General features: G+C 38.0%; 2 protein-coding genes across 6 annotated transcripts in view; both read right to left on the bottom strand.

Moving 5' to 3' along the window:
* Nucleotides 1-8,967, bottom strand: part of mapta (microtubule-associated protein tau a) — a 62,085-nt gene extending 53,118 nt beyond the window's left edge. For all 5 annotated transcript variants that reach the window (XM_051667562.1, XM_051667563.1, XM_051667565.1 and 2 more), the window contains exons 1-2: nt 8,932-8,967; nt 8,331-8,401 (exon numbers count right to left, since the gene is read on the bottom strand). The gene's annotated coding sequence lies outside the window, so the exon portion shown is untranslated. The remainder of the gene's footprint in view (nt 1-8,330; nt 8,402-8,931) is intronic.
* A 6,279-nt stretch (nt 8,968-15,246) lies between these two features.
* Nucleotides 15,247-20,578, bottom strand: zgc:163073 (uncharacterized protein LOC100037358 homolog). The gene is made up of 7 exons (XM_051667216.1): nt 20,255-20,578; nt 18,568-18,595; nt 18,310-18,459; nt 17,448-17,621; nt 15,824-15,901; nt 15,683-15,724; nt 15,247-15,376 (listed from the first exon to the last, which is right to left on the bottom strand). Exons 1-6 carry the CDS (start codon nt 20,381-20,383, stop codon nt 15,696-15,698), a joined length of 588 nt encoding a protein of 195 aa, XP_051523176.1. The 5' UTR covers nt 20,384-20,578; the 3' UTR covers nt 15,247-15,376; nt 15,683-15,695.
* Nucleotides 20,579-23,525: the final 2,947 nt, after the last annotated feature.

The raw sequence follows: 23,525 nt of genomic DNA, 5'->3' as shown, positions 1-23,525 counted from the left end.
CCTAAGTCTCTGCAGCTGCAAGTTCACCTCAAATTACACAAACTACTAGGTCTGTCGCAAAGATCTTAATCACACCCTTTAATGCCAGCTACAATAAAGTCTGAGCAGACTGGTGTGGCATTAAGTTAAACCCCTCTATCAGTACCATGCCAACTATGCACTCACGCAAAAATTCTGGTTTGAGAGACCCCGTATGGCATTACGTCAGATGTTTTATGCTCTTTGTAAGTCTGCCTATATCACTAAACCACAATCACTTGTTCAGAAATTTTTCTGGGGCTTATTAACCACTAAAAATAATAAGCCCGCATAGTTAATTTCAATAATGCTGCTACTAGACAATTTGTCTTGTTGGCTGAATTTTTTTTTTTTTGCAATATACATGTTTACGGACTGGTTTGATAAGCCTGATCTTATGAAAATCAAATGACTGTGGCAAAAAAATTTTAAATGACATTACGTAGTTCAGAGTGCTGAGTAGTAACGGATTACATGTAATATGGATTACATAATCAGGTTACAAAAACTGAGTACTTGTAATTGGATAACATTACAGTTTATAATGTGTGTGATCAGATTACAGTTACTTTTTATGGATGACATGATTACATTCTTGATTACATTACCACTCATGACAATAACTGGTGCATATTTTACTGATTATTAGTGATGAACATATTTGCTCTGACAGTGGCTATGTTTACACGTACAACAATACTCTGATTATTGCAATAATCAGAGTATAAGGAATAATTTGATTAAGATGTTTACATGATTTGGGCCAACCACTTCAATCCCGTTTACATGCTACTTGCCATTACTCTGATTATCTGCTGAGATATGTGATGTTTTAATGCTTTTTTATAAATGAATATTTATTACAAAAAAAAAAAACTTGTTGCAAATATGTCTCTTTAAATTAAGCTTGGCATAAGCACAATAATAAGTCATTTTCGACTACACTGGATGCGCTGTCTGTTTTGATTCACTAAAAAGAATCGGTTCATAAGAGTCATTTGTTTGTCGGACTACATTGGTTACTCTGTCTGTTTTGATTCACTAAAAAGAATTGGTTCATAAGAGTCATCTGTGTGTGAATCGGAATACATGCAATGGATGTTGTTGTGCTTCGCCGCGAGCACAAACTCATTTCAAAGACGTGTTTCCCTCCCATTATTTTGCGGATTTTATCACCCCAACATTCAATTCAGACAGCAAGCGGACATTCACAACTGGGGAAAATATGTTTTCTTTTGCCGTGGGGCTGTAGATGGGGGAGCACCACTGCTGGAAAATGGTGCATGGAACTGCCGAAAATGAAGCCGAAAATAAGTGCAGCTTCTTTTTCACTATGTTTTCGAACCTGTACTTGAGTTGAACATGATCCGTCTGCAGCACTGGTGCAGGCACACTTTGGTCAGAGTGGAAGAAATGCGATTAAAGAGTTTACATGTCAGTATTAAAGTGATTAAAATAGGAGTACTCCACATATCTTACTGCGATTATCATTACTCTGATTATTAGCATAATCACAATATTCTGTTTACATCAGCTACAGTTTAATCGCATTATTGCATTAATCACATTATAATCGCATTATAAGGATGCATGTGGCCAATGATTCAGTTCAATAACGATTTTTTACCTAACGACTGCGATGCATCGTGAAATAAAATATATATATATATATATATATATATATATATATATATATATATATATATGTTTTTTGGAATGGTTCATAATTATTTTCAAAACTATGCAGGAAAACAATAATTTAGTTAATTAAATGTACTTAATGTGGACAGCACAGGCATGCATCAGACTTGCTGAGTACTACAGTCAGAGACACATTTAGGACTAAGGAGGTTTGGCTCATATGTGTGCCTATAAATATAAACAGAAAAATAAAACTAATTTTAAATGCATATTCTCATTGCCTTTTATCTTGCGTGACAAAATTGTATATTTAATGACGCTTTAAGCACCTTTGTTTTTACTCAGCAACTGAGAAATAGCAAGTTTCTATTTGATTTTATATTTAGGCCAACTAATGTTTAATGAAAGGACTGTTAATTTGTATTTAATACTTTAAAAATTAATGATAACATTTTCATCAAAATATGCATTGAGTAATCCATAAGTAATCCAAAAGTAATCAGATAATATTACTTACAAGTTTAATCTTACAAATTGCGTTACTGATTACTATTTACGTCATGTAATCTGTAATCATAACCGGATCACATTTCAGGAGTAATCTACCCAGTACTGGATGGTTCATTACATGCATCATGACAGTTCTTATGTGAAATGCCCACTGTGTGGCACTAAAAGAGAGTTAAATGTTTTCCCATACAGATGACGTTTTTAGGGTTGAAGATCTATCGAGTTTTAAATCAACAATGCTCCCTGCCATAAAGCTTGAACCTAAACCCAACAAATAGTGCCATAAAATACAAATGCGAGATGAAAAACAAATTAGGTTTTTAAGGTTAATGCTCTATCAAGTTTTAAATAAACAAAGCCGACATCCCCACCCTAAACCTTACGCCGGGTTCAAACATCCTCCGTGAGCGAAGCGTGAGCGGCACGTTTTCGTTTCGGTGCCCATATTGTTTTGTGGTTAATATGGTTGATGATGTTAATATGATAATATGATAGTAACATAGTTAAAACTTTAGAGTAGGATCAATGTAGGATGATGTGACAAGGACAAAATTAACCTAACTATTCCCTGTTCTTTCTCCACATGAAAGAGAAAGATGCACTTGATTATGCCTAAATAGAATCGATTATTATTTAGTGGCTTGCCATTTTTTATTTTTTTTGTCTCCCCTTTTCTGCCCAATTTGGAATGCCCAATTCCCAATGCGCTCTAAATCCAATCTGGGCAGCGGAGGATGAATCTCAGTTGTCTCCGTGTCTGAGACAGTCAATCCGAGCATCTTATCACGTGGCTTGTTGAGCGCGTTACCGCAGAGACGTAGCGTGTTTGGAAGCCCACGCTATTCTACGTGGCATCCACACACAACTCACCACGCACCCCACCGAGAGCGAGAACCACACATTTTAGTGACCACAAGGAGGTTACCCCATGTGACTCTACCCCCTAGCAGCTGGGCCAATTTGGTTGCTTAGGAGACCTGGCTGGAGTCACTCAGCACGTCCTGGATTCGAACTCACGACTCTAGGGGTGAAGTCAGCATCAATACTCGCTGAGCTACCCAGAGCTCTGTTTCGGCGCCCATAATAACAGATGACACGTTTACACTGCAAGTGTAAGTCGTGAGGTGAAGCATCCCAGAAGCGTCCCAGTGAGCGGATAGTTTCGGCGTTGAGCCTATTTTTGCCACGTGGCTCACGCTGAGCTCAGTGGCTCTAGGTGCAGTACAACACTAAAATAATCAGGAGATTATTGGAAAGACACAAAAGCAAATCATAATTATTCAAACCGAACCTATAGTACACTACAATTTATATGGCTGCATGCAAGTAAACTCAATCAAATAAATAAAGGAAATAATTAATAAACTGCCGGACCTTCTGCCATTCTGTGTATATAGGTGTACAGCAGACACAACATTAACCAATCAAAACCAAGTGTGCTGATAAAGACGAAGTGCAAGTGACTGCGCGCTGTTGTCCTTGAAGCAGCAATAACCTCAGCTTATTAAAGAAAATATTTGGCATAGAACCACATAGATAACTTTATTTCCTGCGCAGAGGCACTGCTGTTTCTCACGCCTCGCTCACACCATGCTCACAGAAGATGTGTGAACCCGGTGTTTTATTTACATTTAGTCATTTAGAAAAGGATTTGATCCAAAACAACAAAAGCGGAGCTTTAAACCAAAACCTAGCTAATAGTGTCATCAAAGCAAATGTGAGGTTAAAAACACAATTGCTGAAGCAACCATGTCATTTTGTGGTGTTTCTTTTACACTTTTGACTCACATGTTTGACTCCTACCCAAGGTCCTTAGCATTGCAAGAACAATGCTCTATCAGTTAAGCTACCTGATTTCTCTTGAATAATATAGCTGGTTATTAGTGGTTGACCAATATACACTGCCTGGCCAAAAAAAAAAGTCGCTGTTTGGATTTAAATGAGCAGATACTTAAGAGCCTATGACTGCTGGAGATCACTGGAATTGGTTTAAGAACTGTTCAACGCATTATTAAAAGCTGGAATGATAGTAATGTACCATCAGCTTCGCAGAAGAAATGTGGTCGGAAAAAATCTTGAATGATTGTGATCGAGATCACTAAAGCACTTGAAGTCACATCGTAAAAAATCAACAGTAGAACACACGGCTATGTTTAACAGTGAAAGTAAGAGCATTTCCACACACACAATACGATGAGAACTTACAGAATTGCGACTAAACAGCTGTGTGGCCACAAGAAATCCATTTGTTAGTGAGGCTAATTGGAAAAAAATGACTTAAATTAGCTAGGGAGCATAAAGATTGGACTGTGGAGCAATGGAGAAAGGTCATGTGGTCTGATGAGCCCAGATTTACCCTATACCAAAGCGATGGGCGCGTCATGGTAAGAAGGGAAGCGCATGAAGCGATGCACCCGTCATGCATAGAGCCCACTGTACAAGCCTCTAGAGGCAGTGTTATGATCTGTGGTTGCTTCAGTTGGTCAGGTCTAGGCTCAGCAATGTTATGCGGCAATAAAATGAAGTCAGCTGACTACCTGAATGTACTGAATGACCAGGTTATCCCATCAATGGATTTTTTCTTCCCTGACGGCACAGGCATATTCCAGAACGATAATGCCAAGATTCATCGGGCTCAAACTGTGAAAGAGTGGTTCAGGGAGCATGAGGAATCATTTTCACACATGAATTGGCCACCACAAAGTCCTGACCCCAATGAAAGTCTTTAGGATGTGCTGGAGAAGACTTTATGGAGATGTTCGACTCTTTCGTCATCAATACAAGATCTCGGCCAAAAATTAATGCAACTCTGGATAGAAATAAATGTTGTAACGTTGCAAAAGGTTGTCCAAACAATGCCACGACGAATGCACGCCGTAATTAAAGCTAAAGACGGTCCAACGAAATATTAGAGTATGCTTCTTAATATTTGGCCAGGAAGTATACAATATCGCAGAGGCCGATACATTTTTCCGTTTAGCCGATTCGTTTCTTAAGCCATGACAGCACCAATCACAGTTTTTTTTACTGTACATGCCATCAAGTTACCACAATAATAGACCAGTGTGCAACACAGTCTCATTTAAATGGCCCCACATATCAGAGCCGCGGCAGACACGTATGAGCTCATTACAGTATGTTTAAAGTGCTTGCGCATTTCATTCTAATAATACAAAGGCAAATATCAATAAAACGTATATATTGTTACAAAACTCACAAACAAAATTCACAAACCTCACGAAACTTGCGCAAATCCATTTATCTTCCTCTGAAGCATGTACAGTATTATAATAGCCTGGATCAAAACTGTGTCCCTCTGGCTCACTAATGTTGCACGACGGTCAGTCTGTGACACTCCAAGCAGGCGATCCAGGCCAAGTAAACTTGAAGTGGATCCGCACGAAAGTGACAGAGCAACTTCAAAGTAAAACGCTTCAAGTGCGCTATAAGTAAATGTCATATTCACTGTGCACTGTAAGTTCTGTATGTGAATTAGTTTGATTCTGTCTTTTTGTGAGAATTCGAATCCTAATCCGCACATATCGTCTGTAGCGGTTCTAGCTTGTATGGCCCCCTCATGCCTCGTGCCGCCCCCCCCACAAAATGCCTCCCTGGGCAACTGCCCATGTTGCCCATGCCTAAATCTGCCACTGCATATCGTCCATGGTTGCTGGACTAATGTGTACGCTGTTTTTATTTACTACTTCCAAATGTATTGCAATTTCTTTATGCAAACAATTACTAAAATGGTAAGACTAAGCAGAAACCAGGAGAAACTGCTGTCTACCATCTAAAACACACAAAATGTTATTTTTTAAAGATTTATTATTATTATTATTATTATTATTATTACAAAGTTAAAGTTTTGTGTGAAACTTTGAGAAAATACAATGCTAAATAAAAGTTCGTTAATTTTTTAGACAATGTATGCATATTTACTATTATATTAAATTGTGTGATATATTTGCATTATATCGACCAAGCGGCCATCCTGCTCTTTGGATATCTGCATCGACCATTAAAAAACTCGATCTCTACTGGTAATGTAATGAACTATATTAAAAGTGTTTTGATGTCATAAGAACGCACTGCGTATGGAACAAAGCAAAAAGTAAGAATGTAAGTGTTTATGAACTGATTATCTGCTGTTTTACACGTAATTTGCGTTAAAGTGACTAAAAATCATTGTTGTTGTAGTGCCTCTACAGTAGTGTTCATTTCACCAGGAAACTACAGCGATATGTACAATGAGCCAAGTAAAACTCATTTGCAAAAATGTTGGTTTAGTAACGTAATTCTGTGAGACCAGGCTGGCTTTGATGATGTTAATATGATAATATGATAGTAACATAGTTAAAACGTTAGAGTAGGATCAATGTAGGATGATGTGACAAGGACAAAATTAACCTAACTATTCCCTGTTCTTTCTCCACATGAAAGAGAAAGATGCACTTGATTATGCCTAAATAGAATCGATTATTATTTAGTGGCTTGCCTTTTTTTTTTTTTTTTTTTTTTTTTTACACTTTTCGTAGTAATGGCTTCTGTTCTCCTAGATAAATGTGCTGAAATTCCCAATCAGTGTGTCTTGGAATACCCTCTAAAATTTTGGTTGGTTTAATTAACTTACTGCGATGTGAATAAAATTACCACAGCTTTGACCGTCCGGGTCAGTTTAAGTGTGAATTTGGGCACATGTGCTTCTGTAACCTTCAATAGACTTCAGGAATGGAAAGCATAGCCTGTGCATTTACACCAAAACACTCTGGATATTAACAGTGATTGCAACTCAGTTTCCAATTCCAAGGCAATGTCATAGCTGACAGACCCTATTCAGAGGCTCTTCAGGAACTCTGGACCTAGAGAGAGGCGTGTCTGAGGGTACGTTTACACGACAACGATGTACTAAAAACGGAAACGTTTTTCCTTTGCGTTTTTGAAAAGTTTCGCGTACAGACGACAACGTTGTCAAAACGATCCCCGTTCACACGGATCCGCGAAAACGACTAAAAACGCTGTATTATGCATGCCAGGCCAGTAGTTGGCGATGTCACTTTGTAAAGAAACACTACGCGCCTGCGCACATAAGCATTCTTCCACAGAGCGGTGAATACAAACAATGAAGATGGTGAAAGCATCGAGCAATTTTGTCTGGACGGACGATGAGGTTGCTTTATTACTACAATTACTTTGCTGGAGAAGCGTCAATAAACTCAAAATCTTGAGCAGCACAAACACAGTCCTGTAGTCCGCCATTGTAGTTTTGAAGTACTCACGCGCATGCCTATAGACTGAACTCTCAGTCATCGTTTTCACAAATTCGCGTTTTTGTACGTTTACACGGAGACGATAACGGCATCGTTTTCAAAAACTTGCACTTTGAAAGCCGTTTTCAGGCCCCAAAACGCCGTTGTCGTGTAAACGAACAGCCAAAACGCATAAAAGTTTTCCGTTTTTAGTTGAAAACGTTGTCGTATAAACGGCCCCTGATTGTGAATTACAGAGGAATTTCAGAATCATTCAAATCACCATTGAGATCCAGACACCTCAGTCAAAGTTCATTTATTTAAAACCATCAAGCAGATTAGGCAAACCAGTAGAGGCGTTTGTAGGCACCTCAAAACCCTCAATCCTCCCTCATTTCAAATCGGATTACAGTCTGTAGGGATGCAACATGACACAGAAATAATGACCTCAACATGCACTAACATCTCCATATAACAGGCTAATGCAAGCGACGCGACAAAACTACAACGACGCAATGTCTACACGGCGAAATGCGCTACGTATATAAGGAAAAGGCTGGATTAGTAAATCTGTCTGTGCATGCATTGATTCTCAGGATTAGGCTACAGTGTTGCAGTTGAAGAAAGGCGTCGGATGCCTTCATAATAAAACACAGAATCAGAATACAGCCAGCGACGAAGCGACACCGTTTTTTTTTTTTTTAATATAATAATAATAATAATAATAAAACGTTTATTTCTACAGTCTTCAACCACAACAATGACAATATCTTATGGCAGAAAAGCCGCACATGCAGACGACATGACGAGCAGGAATAATGGCCGTATCTCTGTTCTTCAGAGATGAAGGGGAGGAGGTGCATTCCAACAAAGCATCCTTGAGCCGACATCGATTTACACTGAGCTTGAACTTACTGATTTAAAGGAAAGAGAACATTAGGATTTCCACCCCACCGCATTATTCCTCCTTTCAATGCGTAAAGTGCCTGGGAGAATTAAAATGACACACAAAAGCAGCAATCACAATTTGCGTTCAACTGATAAATATAAAGCTAACCTATAGAACGGTTGTCGCGCGACATCAAAACATCTTGATTATGTGTACAAACACGTCAATATATGTATTTTTATTGGAAAAATCCCATAAAAACCGTTACACGGGCGCTTGTGTCAGTCATCTTGTCATAATAGTCTTGTTAGAAGGTATTCTTTATATATATATATATATATATATATATATATATATATATATATATATATATATATAGTAATATCTGACCATATTCTATATTCAGACAATTCGTTTATTTATAGGCTACATGAGCAGCGCAGGCCTGACCTCATTCACTTCATGCACAGAAATATCCACATGACGATTTTAAATAAAAAACAAAGGCACGCATGCTTTATGCTCGCACAAGATTTACTTCGAAAACTGTGCACGAAAACTAACGGATAAACATGATTAAATTGCACTGAGACCTCACTAGCGGCAGCTTTGACTGGTTTTACTTACCTGCGCGCGCGTCGCTGTTATTGTCTCTCCAGCTGCAGTCGCTCACACTGAGCGCTCGACGAGAGCTGCAGTTCCTATAGCAGCCTGACGGAGAGGGGGCGCTAGAGACACTTGATTTTTCTTTCAGCTTTTTTCTTTCGAATCTTTCGTAAATCGGCGCGCTCAGTGAAATTATGTCAGTGTCTAATATGCTTATTTTTAGTATGTTTATTTAGTACGGAGCTACTGTGTCTTAATGTGTTAATAAAACTTCGCAAAACACTGCTGCAGTAACAATGTTTTAGAACTTCTCTGTAGTATTTGCTTTCCTACATATTTTAAAAGCTTATATCATGGCAGATTTGTCACGAGAAATCATCTACTGGTATGCAAATCCCTACAATAAAAGAAGATTTATTTCACTCTCCAAAATAACTGTGAGAATGTCCAAGCAAGTAACAGTCTTCCCTTTCTCTCACTGTTTTTGGACATGAGCCCGAGAAACATCTGTCGTTTGATTTTCGTAGAGCCCAGAGCTGGACTTTCCTTCAGGCGTTTCTTTTATGCCCAGATAAGCTGTAAAAGAGTCGCGAGCCACCTGCTAAAACTAGTCTGAAGAAATCACGATACAATTATTCTATGCATTATACATTTGTTTTTCGTTCAATCTATAAGTGTAGTACTAAACAGTACAAATGTGTATGTGTGCTATATCCTATCTGGGCATTTTATGCAACTGAACGCGGTAGACTCCCTAACATGAAGTACCGTGGTTAACCAGTAGATGTCACAGTAAATTAGTGTATGCTGAGATGACACATTTCGCAGAGCCTTCTAGAAACTGATGGCGTTCAACAGGGCTATTTAATTTCATAGGCAAGTGGGCCAGATGGAAAAAATCTCTGGGGCATGCGGGCCCAGCCAGAATATTTGGTTAACGAAAAGCTGCTATCAGATATTGTGTTATTGTAGGCCTATAATATTTGTTCACTATATAAATAAATTTTTTATTAGTAGTGCAACCTCTCAAAGCCTCTAAAAACATGGCGCGCCTGCACGAGACACTGTAAAAACACTGAGACCTGGCGTGACCTCCGTCTAGCGCAAGTTTCCGTAGAAAAACAATTGAAAAACAGTGCGATCAGACGCAAAACACGCTAGGAGAACACACCCAGAGAATCCACAGCCACTTCCAGGACAGCTGCGACACGCGGCGCATGTGTAAGGCATCCAGGCCATCACCAATTACAGGACAACATCACCTGCCTGTGACAGTGATGCCTCGCTTTCAGATGTGCTGAACGACTTCTATGCTCGGTTTGAGGCACAGAATGACGTGGCAGCGAGGAAGACCACCCCTCCTCCCAACGACCAGGTTCTATGTCTTACCACGGCTGATGTGAGGAAAACTCTACGCAGAGTCAACCCAGGGAAGGCTGTTGGACTAGACAACACTCCTGGCAGAGTGCTCAGAGGATGTTCAGACCAGCTGGCGGATGTTCTTACTGACATTTTCAACATCTCCCTGAGCAGTGCCATCATTCCAATGCGCTTCAAGGCCACCACCATCGTCCCCGTGTCGAAGAAGTCTTCAGTGTCCTGCCTCAACGACTACTGTCCCATTGCACTCACATCCATCATCATGAAGTACTTCGAGAGGCTTGTCATGAGGCACATCAAGACCCAGCTGCCCCCCTCACTGGACCCCCTGCAGTTCGCGAATCGTCCCAACCACTTAACAGACGATGCCATCGCCACCATCCTCCATCTGGCCCTCACCCACCTGGACAAAAAGGAAACGTACGTTCAAATGCTGTTCATAGACTTCAGTTCAGCATTCAGCACAATCATTCCTCAGCACCTGATTGGAAAGCTGAACCTGCTGAACTAGAACTGTGTACTGGTCAGTGCTGCACTGTCTCTTACTGTGCCTATTGTCTTGTTTCAGCAATTATTGTACCATCTTGTACTGTTTGCACACGTTTGCACATGCACTTTATGTAGAAATTTGTAGGTCTTTTAGTTCTGTGTAGTCTTATGTAGTTCTGTGTTTGTTTTATGTTGTTTCATGTTGTTTTTATGTAGCATCATGGTCCTGGAGGAACGTTGTTTCGTTTCACTGTGTACTATACTAGCTGTATATGGTTGAAATGACAATAAAAGCCACTTGATTCGACTTGACTTGACTTGAGATGTGAACAGCCCCTAAGACAACTGACAACCTCACGTGGGCCACTGAAGATTTCAAACGGGCCGGATTTGACCCATGGGCCGCCAGTTGAATAGGCCTGGCATACAGTGTAAACAACATACACGAGGGTGCTGGCGATAGATAAGGGGAGAGACAGCATAAAAAATATCACGGAAAATATAAGTGACTTAATTGGGAACACCTTTACATAACTATGTATACGTGTTCATGGCATACAAGAATGCAGACTGGAATTTCGTTCCACGTGATTAACAAAATAAGGAAAATGGTTCAGAATAGAAATGAAGCACAACAATGGCTGTGTCTGAAATCTAAGGCCTTGCTGCCCAGAAAGTATGAAGGTATTGCTCTGAGCAAACCCAGAGATCTACACTAGCACAACCAAAGCCAACAGTGTCCCAAATGATGCACTATGCACTTACAATATACACTATGCACTCAGCCATGTAGTGTGTGAATGTTTAAAGTGTAATATTGACCCAAATGGAACACTTAATAGAAGCATTAACCGTTTAACAGCTGAAGTGACTTTTCAAATGCATGCTATGTGTTGCCACTAGCTTTAGCACGTTAGCCAACCACAGTTTAATACTTATTACATATAAGTTTAATACACAACGTACATATTCACACAGTGTTGGGTGATGGTAAAGCATTCAACTCACATTTATAAGGTGCTGTATCCACTGAACTTTAGCTAGTTGCTACATTCTCCATTATTTACAACTGTTTTGTCAGAGCAGCATCACAGCCAGGTAACTCCGCCGCTTCCACTATGTACAGCAATCTGCGAGCACTGAGTGCATGAATTGTCCAACATTCCACACTCCATTTTGATGGTTGAAGAAGTGTATCATCCAGGTACTCATAGTACACTTCTTTTTGCTGCATTTTCAGGGTTAACATACTACTCGCACTACTTACAGTACAGAATGACGTAGAATTGCGTAGAAGTGTGCGGTTTGGGACGCACCTACATTCAGAGCTCTACAATAGCACAACCAAAGCCAACAGTGTCCCAAATGACTCACTATACATGAGCACTTACCATATACATTATGCACTCAGCCGTGTAGTGTGTGAATGTTTAAAGTGTAGTATCGACCCAAATGGAACACTTAACAGAAGCTATTAACCATTTAACAGCTGACGGATGTGACGTTTCAAACATAGGCGATGTGTTGCCACTAGCTTTAGCGCGTTAGCCAACCTCAGTTGAATACATATCTCAAACAACGTACATATTCACACAGCGTGGGGTGATGGTAACACATTCAACTCACATTTGTAAGGTGCTGTCTTCACTGAAGTTTAGCTAGTTGCTACATTCTCCGTTATTTACAATTGTTTTATTAAACCAACATCACAGCCAGGTAACTCCACCGCCTTCCGCTATGTGGCTCATTCTATAATTGGGGGTACATTTCATGTCAACAAAAAAGTACAAAAACAAAGTGCTTTCTCAATAAAACAGCTATTGGTTTCAGTTAATATATTTCTTCAATGTTACATATCTGCTAGTTCCTAAGCTTAAGCATAAAACACCTTTTTGATATTATAAGGGAAAGGATGTTTTAACTAGTGAATTTGTCAACTATGTTACGGACAAACTGCATGCCATTACATACACTGATTAAATGCTACACTTCAAGTAACACACATAATTAAGGGTTCTTTTGTGTTTTCTGCCATATGTGAAGTAATTCTTTTAAAATCATTTTAACAATTGTATGTTTTTGCAGATATTCATTATTGTCAGTAAACATCAGTGGACACATTAGGATCACGTCAATGATGTTACCAAAAATTGGCCCTAGAGGGTAACATATTTGACTCATAATTTCAATGGTAGGCCTTGCCTAGCCAACCACATGTCATTTTCTTGATCAGGTTAACCTCAAATTTGAATATGCACTGGCAGCCAAAAGTTCGGAATAATGTACAAATTTTGTTCTTATGGAAAGAAATTGGTACTTTTATTCACCAAAGTGGCATTCAACTGATCACAATGTATAGTCAGGACATTAATAATGTGAAAAATTACTATTACTAAACTAAACTTAAATTAATTACTAAACTTAAACTACTTAAAAAATTTCTCATCAGCAAAATCCTCCACGTGCAGCAATGACAGCTTTGCAGATCCTTGGCATTCTAGCTGTCAGTTTGTCCAGATACTCAGGTGACATTTCACCCCACGCTTCCTGTAGCACTTGCCATAGATGTGGCTGTCTTATCGGGCACTTCTCACACACCTTACAGTCTAGCTGATCCCACAAAAGCTCAATGGGGTTAAGATCAATAACACTCTTTTCCAATTATCTGTTGTCCAATGTCTGTGTTTCTTTGCCCACTCTAACCTTTTCTTTTTTTTTTTCTGTTTCAAAAGTGGCTTTTTCTGTTCAATTCTTCCCATAAGGACTGCACCCCTGAGTTTTCTCTTTACTGTTGTACGTGAAACTGGTGTTGAGCGGGTAGAATTCAACGAAGCTGTCTGCTGAGGACATGTGAGGTGTCTATTTCTCAAACTAGAGACTCTGATGTACTTCTCCTGTTGTTTAGTTGTACATTTGGCCTTCCACATCTCTTTCTGTCCTTGTTAGAGCCAGTTGTCCTTTGTCTTTGAAGACTGTAGTGTACACCTTTGTCTGAAATCTTTAAAAAAACAAATTTTTTTTGGCAGTTTAAAATATTTTATAGCCTTCATTCCTCAAAACAATGATTGACTGATGGGTTTCTAGAGAAAGCTGTTTCTTTTTTGCCATTTTTTACCTAATATTGACCTTAAGACATGCCAGTCTATTGCATACTATGGCAACTCAAAAACAAACACAAAGACAATGTTAAGCTTCATTTAACAAACCAAATATCTTTCAGCTGTGTTTGATATAACGGTAAGTGATTTTCTAGTACCAAATTAGCAATTTAGCATGATTACTCAAGGATAAGGTGTTGGAGTGATGTCTGCTGAAAATGGGGCCTGTCTAGGTTTGGTCAAAAATGACTGTTTTCAGAAAGTGATGGTGCTGTTTTTTACATCAGTAATGTCCTGACTATACTTTGTGATCAGTTGAATGCCACTTTGGTGAATTAAAGTACCAATTTCCTTCCGAAACAGCAAAATCTGTATATTATTCCAAACTTTTGGCCGCAGTGAATATTTTAGTTAAAATCATAAAAATATTGCAAACCACAACAATGTACCCAACATAGTTGACTGTCAATTAATATACTCCTTGAAAATATGGTATTGTAGTTAAAATATTGAAAAAAATTAAAATAAAAGGACACTCGCCATTATGTGTTCAAAATGTCCTCCACAGAGGAAAATAAAATCAAATGATGCTTGTCATATGGTTTTGGGACACACCATTTTTTTAGTTGCAGGGGGGTGTTTGTTTAGTAACATAGTTGACAGAACTTTTGTGGACATGAGTAAAATAAGATATTTTCTTTATTAAAATGCCAAACTCAGTCTAAAAAAACGGACAATGGAAAAACTGTCAATTAAGAAACATCATGGCATTTTCAAGCAAAATGAAACATGGGTTGCACAAAATATTTGTGTGATATTATAACATGCTTTCCCTTAATGGATAAAATGGGATATTTCTGAAGAAAATGGTTAGAAAATATATAATTATCATCAATGGACATTGAATGTACCCTATATTATAGAATGAACCATGTACGGCAAGCCGCGAGTGCTTAGAGCATGAATTGTCCAACATTCCACACACCGTTTTGATGTTTGAAGAAGTGCATCATCCGGGTACTCGAAGTACACATTTTTTAGTTGCATTTTCAGTGTTAACACACTAATCATTCTACTTGCACTACAAAATGACGTAGAATAGTGCAGAAGTATGTGGTTTGGGATGCACCTTAAGTTTTATCCGCTGACAGCTGTGTTGATTCTCTCCTGGGAAAGACTAAAATGAACAGCAGACTACTGTATAGTCCAGGCTACCACGTAATTGGCAACTAGAATTTGGATTTTGCCTCCCCTTGATGCAATGATAATAATAATCAAAATAAAACAGCCACAAAGAGGTGGTTTCAGATTGATTTTAATCAGTTACAATATTTGACAAAAGTATTGCTTCATTTGGAACAAGAGTTGGGCAAGAATGAAGCAGAAATATTGAGCATTGGTACAGAGACTCTTCAAACCTGTAAAACGTTTAGGATTGACGACCACTCTCTTCAGATGACCACCACTGGCATGCATTTGAGGCCGAGATCCTCTGCTACCTACGCAACACAGATGCAATAAAAAACAAAACAAAATGTTTTACACATTTTTTTTTGTTCCCAGAGAAACAAAACATGCAAATGTACTGTAAAAGGTACACAAAGGGTACAATTATGTACCCAAAACAAGTTATACATTTTAACTAGAGGTACAGAAATGGTCCCCTTTAGGGTACCACCCCAGTGATGGCCATTGTACTATATTTTCTGAGAGTTTAGCATTACTTAAAATCTCAGGGGGTACTTTAGGTCATAGGGGTTCGGTTGACAAAAAAGGTTGGGAACCCCTAGTTTAGATAAACTTACCATAACATATCACTCAGCCAGCCATGACGTGTTTTATAAAAGCTTGGAGAGAGAACATCAAGATTAATTGCACTGAGAAACTTCTTTAAAGTCAAGTCATAGTAGAGGGAAGTCTTGAGTGATTTAATTCACTCTTCTTACCCTCATAGTTAATACACCCATTTGTGTCCTCTTGCCCTGCCAGCAACTGATCCACTTCACCCTCAGACAGCCTCTCGCCTGAAATAGAGCCAGTGTTTAATTGAGCAAAATGGAAAATCACTTTTTACAAAATAATACATTTTTAGGTGTAACACTGCACCCGTTCTCAGTCCCGAGGTGTCAAATAAGGACACTTGTACAGATCCCAAAAGCAGCCTTCGGTAAGTAATCCAGGCAGGTAAGCCCAGTGCAGTCTCATTAGGAAGGCATCACTGTCAATCTTCGGATATTATTGTGAGTTTAACCACACTGTTTTATTATACTTATAAATATATTAGTGCAGTTACAGTACACTATACAATCATTCGATAACTTAGATTCCCTAAAACTAACCAATTATCAACAATATATAAAATGTAACAGACAGATAAATTTAGTCACAATATTTTGATTTACATTACACTATTATATAGATATTTTTGAGCACCTAACCCCACCTCTAAACCTAACCAATTCTCAACAATATATATATATATATATATATATATATATATATATATATATATATATATATATATATATATATATAAAAACAACTAAAAAGCAGATACAAATACAAAAGGACAAAAAAGCACTATTAAAGTACTCCAAACCATGCAATGCTTTGTGTGAGGAACAGTGTGAAACTGAAGATAATTGAGAATCTAACCCCTCCGTGAAAGCAGTCACATCTCATTACAAAACAACATGTCTGAAATACATCCGAACTTTAGCTTGTCCCAGTCGGAGAGCCAATGGCATGTCAAACCTGTGTTATAACACTTCTTGAGGCAGAAAATTTGTGTGGGATTTGTTACGGTGGATGCCGGGGGACCGCGAGCGTTGAATAAAGACTTAAACATAAGAAGAGCAAAACGGGTCACTTCAGCCAACATGATCACATGGGAAGTCAGCATGTTGTGTCCAAGATTTCTAGTGCCCTAGAATCGGCCACATTCTGCCAACTCACTGACAAGCACCTTCTCCTATCAGACATTTTGGATCGGCGTAAGCAGTGTGGGTGACCTGTGTTCAAATCCCACATTGAAACCAGGAATTAGTACTGTTCACATGATCAGTGACGAGCGCAATTTGGAGGTTGCATTTTCCCTTTCACAAAAGCAGAGAGGAATGTGTACAGAAAACAATGGATTGAACATTAACCACTGAGAACTAATAAATGTTACTGATTAAACTTAAACCACTGTGAATAATTGTTGCCGAAAAATATCATGAAAATATCATGAAAATATCATGTGACAATGCCAAAATTGTACCCCAACTTATAATTTCACGATGATAAAATTCTGATGCCCTTCACGTCGGTCTATTGTCTACTATGCCAAAGTCTACTACGCAAAAGGTTTCTAATTAAAAGCAGCGTGCTTGCTGGTTGCATCGAGAAACAGACAACAAAGGCGGCTTTTGGCATCTACACATTGACACGCAGAGCTCTTGCACAAGCATCAGTATATGACGCCTTGTGAGTGAGATTGGGTTGAACATTAGCAACATGCGACCACAACCAGTGATCAAATACTTGTGAAATTTGGTTCATTTGGACTCCATAATTTAGACTCCATACCTAAAGTAGCAAGTACATGGCGAAGTTCAGCCCCCATGACTGTTCCATTGCCTTCTTTGTCAAAGACCCGAAGGCCCTCTACAAAATCTTCAAATGTGCCTTTTTCAGTTGAATTTGAAACTTGTTGGTACATAGATAGGAAAGTCTCAAAATCGATCAGCTTTGACTCCATCTCTAAACCAAACAATTTAAACAAAGTTAGTTAAAAACTAAAACATTTTCTAACAAAAACATTCATTAAACTTCAACAGAAGCTCACAAGTGATAAAACATTCTTGAATTACTGCAAAGAGGACCACAAATGTTATATTTAGCTAGTGTCCTTTGTCTCCATGCACATTATTTACTCATACACTGCTGTGCTAAGGTGTCCTAATACATTCCTGTGGTTGAAATGACACTTTGACTTACAAGGATTATCAGGATTTGAGTATTCAAAGTAGGAATTACAAATGTCATAGAGAAGTAGTCCACTGTTGACATCTTTGACATTTGTAAAATAACCAACACCTCACAAATCTCTGTGACAGGTGATCCATCTGAAGGATCTCATGGGAGACCAGGGAACAATAGCTTGAAATTTTTATATAGACCATGGAATGTACCTTATTGTACATGTCCTGAAAAATCATGCAGCTGTTCCCTGCTGTAAAAAAACCTAGCATAAATCTGCTTAAGGAAGTTTGTTGATCTTAGCTGGTTTAAGCTGGTCAAGCTGGTCTCCTAGCCTGGCAAAGCTGGTGTTGAGCTGGAATAGCTTGTCAGCTAAACCCAAAACCACAAAAACAGACCAGCCTAACCAACTTGGCCAAGCCACCATAGGCTTGTTTTGGGTTAATGGGTTTTAACATTGTAGGCCTACCCTCAGGCTTGGGTTTCCCTAGAACATTCAAGACTTCAGCATTCGTTGGGTTTTGACCCAATGCTCTCATCACATCTCCACATTGAGCTAACGAAATCTTCATCTCCCCCAAAGGATTCCTGACAAACAGCAGGAAAGCCTCTTTGAATTCTGCATGAATGAAAAACAAACAAACAAAGAAAAGATAAGTTCATTTTAAACTACTGTATTTAAGCAATGCATTTTTTGTTCAGCTGACCTTTTTAAGTGTTTCCTTACCTTCAAGTTGTTCAGCAGTGAGATTACCCTAAAACCCAGAACAAGAAATGTCAAAACTCTCAAATTCTATAGAATTTAGACAAGTAGTTTACATTTGGCATTTGCACCAATATAGTCAATTTTTCAACATGCTCGTCATGCTCATCAGTACAGTCATCAGTTCAACATGCTCGTCAATATAGTCATTAAAATTGGGCTCATTCTTGAAATAAATTCTTCACAATTTACAGCATCCAGGATTTCTTACGAAATACTTTACTGCACAGATGTTATTGTCATATGATAAAGACATAGGCTGGCAGTTTGTTTTCCTGGCACAGAGAATAATCAAAGTAAAGAGTCTGTTTCTGAGATCCTATCATCCTTATGTGTCTCTCTGGGGAGGCTAACTTAAAGAGTATGAGCGAAACAGTGAGAAGGAGGACCTAATAGCTCAGACGAAGGTATGTGTACTGTAGATCCATGTTAGGAACATCTATTGGAATCCTGCCTTGAAGCAGCACATATAGTACAGTGCATGTCCGGACAATTACTGTACATCTGCTTTGGAAAATGAACAGCCCTATGAATAGACATGATCCAGCAATATGAACATGGGATTAATTACATATTGATCACAGTGTTATTTAAAGGTGTTTTAAATAGGTGGTCTTTGTGTCCTTTGAATTCTATTGACATAAAAAAAAAAAAAAAAAATGTCAATGTGCCTCACACAGTTTTTTTAAACGATTGATGCAAAATTTGATAACCCAATGTCACCCAAGTTTACGTATATACCGTATATTGCCATTTCAGACTGATCACACTGTGAATTCGGCAACAGTAGGTTGAAATTTCTGCTGCTGAAATCGGTCTGTGCTTATCGAAATTCAAATCATTGCCCCCCCTCCCGGTTGGCTGAAGCTGGAAGTGTTGTTGAATGTATGGGCACGTATGAGCTCCTGTTTTTGGGTGGAATGTCCACAGAGTGGAACCAAAAGTGAGTTTTATTTTTAGCTGCAAATTCTACAATAGTTAACAGGATTGCATATTTTATTTTGATTCTCTCCTGGGAATAACTCAACCCAACATTAAACCTAACCGTCGATGAATTAAAAATGTAATTGTAGAGCAAAAATGCAATCACTGAATCGTGTTTATCATTATTTATGTAAACGTAATAACTTCCTGGTTTCCATGGACCAAAACGTGTGTCTTTGAGGTTGCTTGCGCAATGTGATATCAGTAGCACTAGAGGGAAATGTGTTCACACTTGAATTGATGCAAAAATGTCTGAGTGGGTTGATTTCACAGTACATGGACTTTCAGAAGCAACATGTCAATTTCCAGCGTGATCACGTTGGCCATTTTGCACATTTTACTAATCTATATATGTAAAATTCTATGCCACTTGGGCTACAATGAAGACTTGCACTTGCCAGTTTGCACCTTACCATAACTTATTTATATACTGTATTACTATTTGTACTTCTGGTTAGATGCTAAATGTATTTTATTGACTCTAATTATTGGATCTAATCTTGTCAATAGCTTGGCATCTCTGTTAGAATGATAACATTTTTATAGATATAATAAATGTATTATAATAATTTTAGGAACACATGTAAATATTCAAACTATCCTGAAGTCAAACATTATTGTTGGTACTTTAGTCAAGGCCATTAAACAACAGAGTAAAATAACTTACTACAATGGAAGGATCATATTTGAAAGCTTGATTTGCAGAAGCTGGGGCTTTAGCTGGTTCTTGGGCTGCTGCCACTGGTGCTGGTCCAGGTGTTGCTGCCACTGGGGCTGGTCCAGCTTTTGCTGCCATTGGGGCTGGTCCAGGTGCAGGGTTGGCTTTTTCTGGAGCTTTTGCTGCTGGCCCTGGAGTTGGGGTAGTTGGGGCAAGAGCAGCTTTTTCCTGTACTGGTTCTGGGGTTGGTCTCTGATCAGCTAGTGGTGCTGGTCCTGCTGCTCCAGGAGCTGGTTCTTCCTTTGGAGCTGGATCTGGCTTGCCAACTTTTTTGGTCACTGGCTTTTGTGGAGCCATGGTTTTGTAATCAGGACAAGTGAACAGGCTAAAAGGAAACCTTACTCAAATATTTGAGTGATATTGAGTGGACTGGAGCTCCAAAGGTTATATACCCAGCTCTGTCTCCCTAAATTTGCTGCACCACCCCAATATGACACACGTTTCTAAAAAAGGAAAGAATGCTGGAACCTCAGGGGGATCCACTATACTACACAGGATCCAAAACCCCTTCCCACCACATATTGTCAAAACTTGTTCTGTCAATTCAGAGCTCCATCATCAATGTTCCTCTTTGATATGGCTGTACTGTGGGATGGTTTAAATGGTAGTTTAGTTTAAATTCATAGTTTACATAAAAATGAAAATTCTGTTATAATTTTCTCACCCTCATGTTGTTCCAAGCTGTTTCTTTCTTCTGGGGAACACAAAAGAACTTGCATCCTTACTATACATTTTTGCAAAAGGATTTTATATGCCTTGTTGTGCGTATCGTAGCAGTTCCCTGGTGAAACGTACACTAGAGGTGCTACAACAACAACTTTTTACCATTTCATCACGTGTAAAACGGCAGATTATCAGTTCATAAACTTTTCGTCATGTTCCTCACACAATGCTATCTCATGACATCTAAACACTTTTACTATAGCGTATGACTTGTTAGTCGAAACATTTTAACGTTTGCATTACATAATCAACTACATTTACAAGTTTGTTTGAGTGCAGTCAAATTGCACACTTACTCAGCTGATAGCGCATTGCACTTGTGATGCAAAGGACTGGTGAAAGAGTCCTGCAAAGGATGCAAGTCAACATGTGTTTTGAAAGTGTCGAAGAAGCACCATGAAATTTTGCAAAAATGTCACCAGAGTCTATGTTCGTGAGATCAGGCTGCTTTCATAGTGCTCATCATTGCGCCAAGATTTGCACTGAAAAATTACTTAGGGTATTCAGGCATGGTCTCAGATGACTTGCACAAGCTGCATAGTCTAACTGAAAGACTGAAATTTAGCAGCTTGCCTTTGAATTAAAAAGACAGACCGGTATATTAATTAAAGCATCTCCTTTTGTGTTCTACATAAGAAAGAAAGTCAAACAGTTTTGGAACGATACGAAGGTGAGTAAATTATGACCGTTTTCATTTTTGGGTGAACTATTCCTTTAAGCGCTATTAATGGGTAGATGGATAGGTATATACTGTGTTCTGTATTTAGGACATAAAAAGTAATGAGGATGAAAGAGCGGAAAGAGTAGGGATACAGTGCTGTTGCTTTTAATAGGCACATTTGCTGTAGCTTAACAGTACCCACAAATACTAACCACTCAAACACATCTGCTTCTCCTTTCCAAAACATTCACGTGTGGATCTGACAGGGCCAGTACATATTCTCAAACACATCGCTGCTCCCGTTATTCATATACACACCAAAAATGCACACTCTCATTTCACCATTTTCAATTTCTCACTTTCATCCCTTCAAACTTCTCTCTCTGTGCTTCTAGCTGAATATTGCATGATTTTATCTCTCTGCTCACGATTATCTGCTTTGTGCTTACACCGATCTCAGCTCCTCATCCATGATTTAAAAATGGATGGGCAGGGTGGCGTGGTCCATTACAAAATAAACCTTATTGCTGTTCACAAAATGACAGGCAAAGCACTGTAAAAAATTAAACATTGACATTTTTTAATCAACTTTTTATTGAATTTTGTGTACGACTGTATAACTTGGCTCGCAAGAAAAGGTATGACTTTTAGACCTACCAATCAACAAACAGAATTTCAAATCGATACAATACAGGCATCAAATTTTAGCTAGCCTCCTATCTAACACTTTATTTAATCTATATATTTATTGCATACTTCGGGTCTTTAGTGATCCGGGACCTCATTCCACCCCCTGTACCTCATCCATTTTTTGGAGTTATGCCCACATCTCTTTAGTATTCCTCAAACTTTCTCTTCTGAATAATACACACTACCGGTCAAAAGTTTTGAAAAACTTGACTGAAATGTTTCTCATGATCTTAAAAATCTTTCGATCTGAAGGCATATGCTTAAATGTTTGAAATTAGTTTTGTAGACAAAAATATAATTGAGCCACTATATTAATTTATTTCATTATAAAACTAAAATTTAATAATAATAAAAAAAAAGTTTTTGAAATTGATGACTTGGACCAAATAATAAAGAAAAGCAGCCAATAAGTGCCCAACATAGATGGGAACTCTTTCAATACTGTTTAAAAAGCATCCCAGGGTGATACCTGAAGAAGTTGGTTGAGAAAATGTCAAGAGTACATGTCTGCAAATTCTAGGCAAAGGGTGGCCACTTTGAAGATGCTAAAATATAACACAGTTTTGATTTATTTTGGATTTTGTTTAGTCACAACATAATTCCCATAGTTCCATTTGTTATTCCATAGTTTTGATGACTTTACTATTATTAAAAAATGTGAAAAATTTTTTTTTATAAAGAATGAGTAAGTGTTTTAAAACTTGTAACCGGTAGTGTATAAAAAAAGGCAAAATTGCAAAAAAAAAAAAAAAAAAAAAAAACAAAAGAAAGAAAAAAAAAAAATAATATATATATATATATATATATATATATATATATATATATATATATATATATATATATATATATATATATATTTCTTGTAACTGCTTAGTTACCAAAAGTGTATAGGGTCAGTAAAGACCCAAGATATGAAATATTGTCATTTCTTTTGCATTTCCATAAATCATATTTGTATGATTATTTCATATCTACATACGTTTCCTATCACATAATATATATTTCTTTGTTTATTAATATATATATATATATATATATATATATATATATATATATATATATATATATTCATACAAATGACTACTATATCATGTTGATTTTCTGTGTGACAGTGGTGAATTGCAGTATTACATATATGTATACACA

Source organism: Myxocyprinus asiaticus, chromosome 32 (assembly GCF_019703515.2).
Source record: "Myxocyprinus asiaticus isolate MX2 ecotype Aquarium Trade chromosome 32, UBuf_Myxa_2, whole genome shotgun sequence".
In the NCBI taxonomy this organism is placed as follows: Eukaryota; Metazoa; Chordata; class Actinopteri; order Cypriniformes; family Catostomidae; genus Myxocyprinus; species Myxocyprinus asiaticus.
The sequence above is the reverse complement of the archived record's forward strand: the minus strand, read 5'-3'. Positions and strand labels throughout refer to the sequence as shown.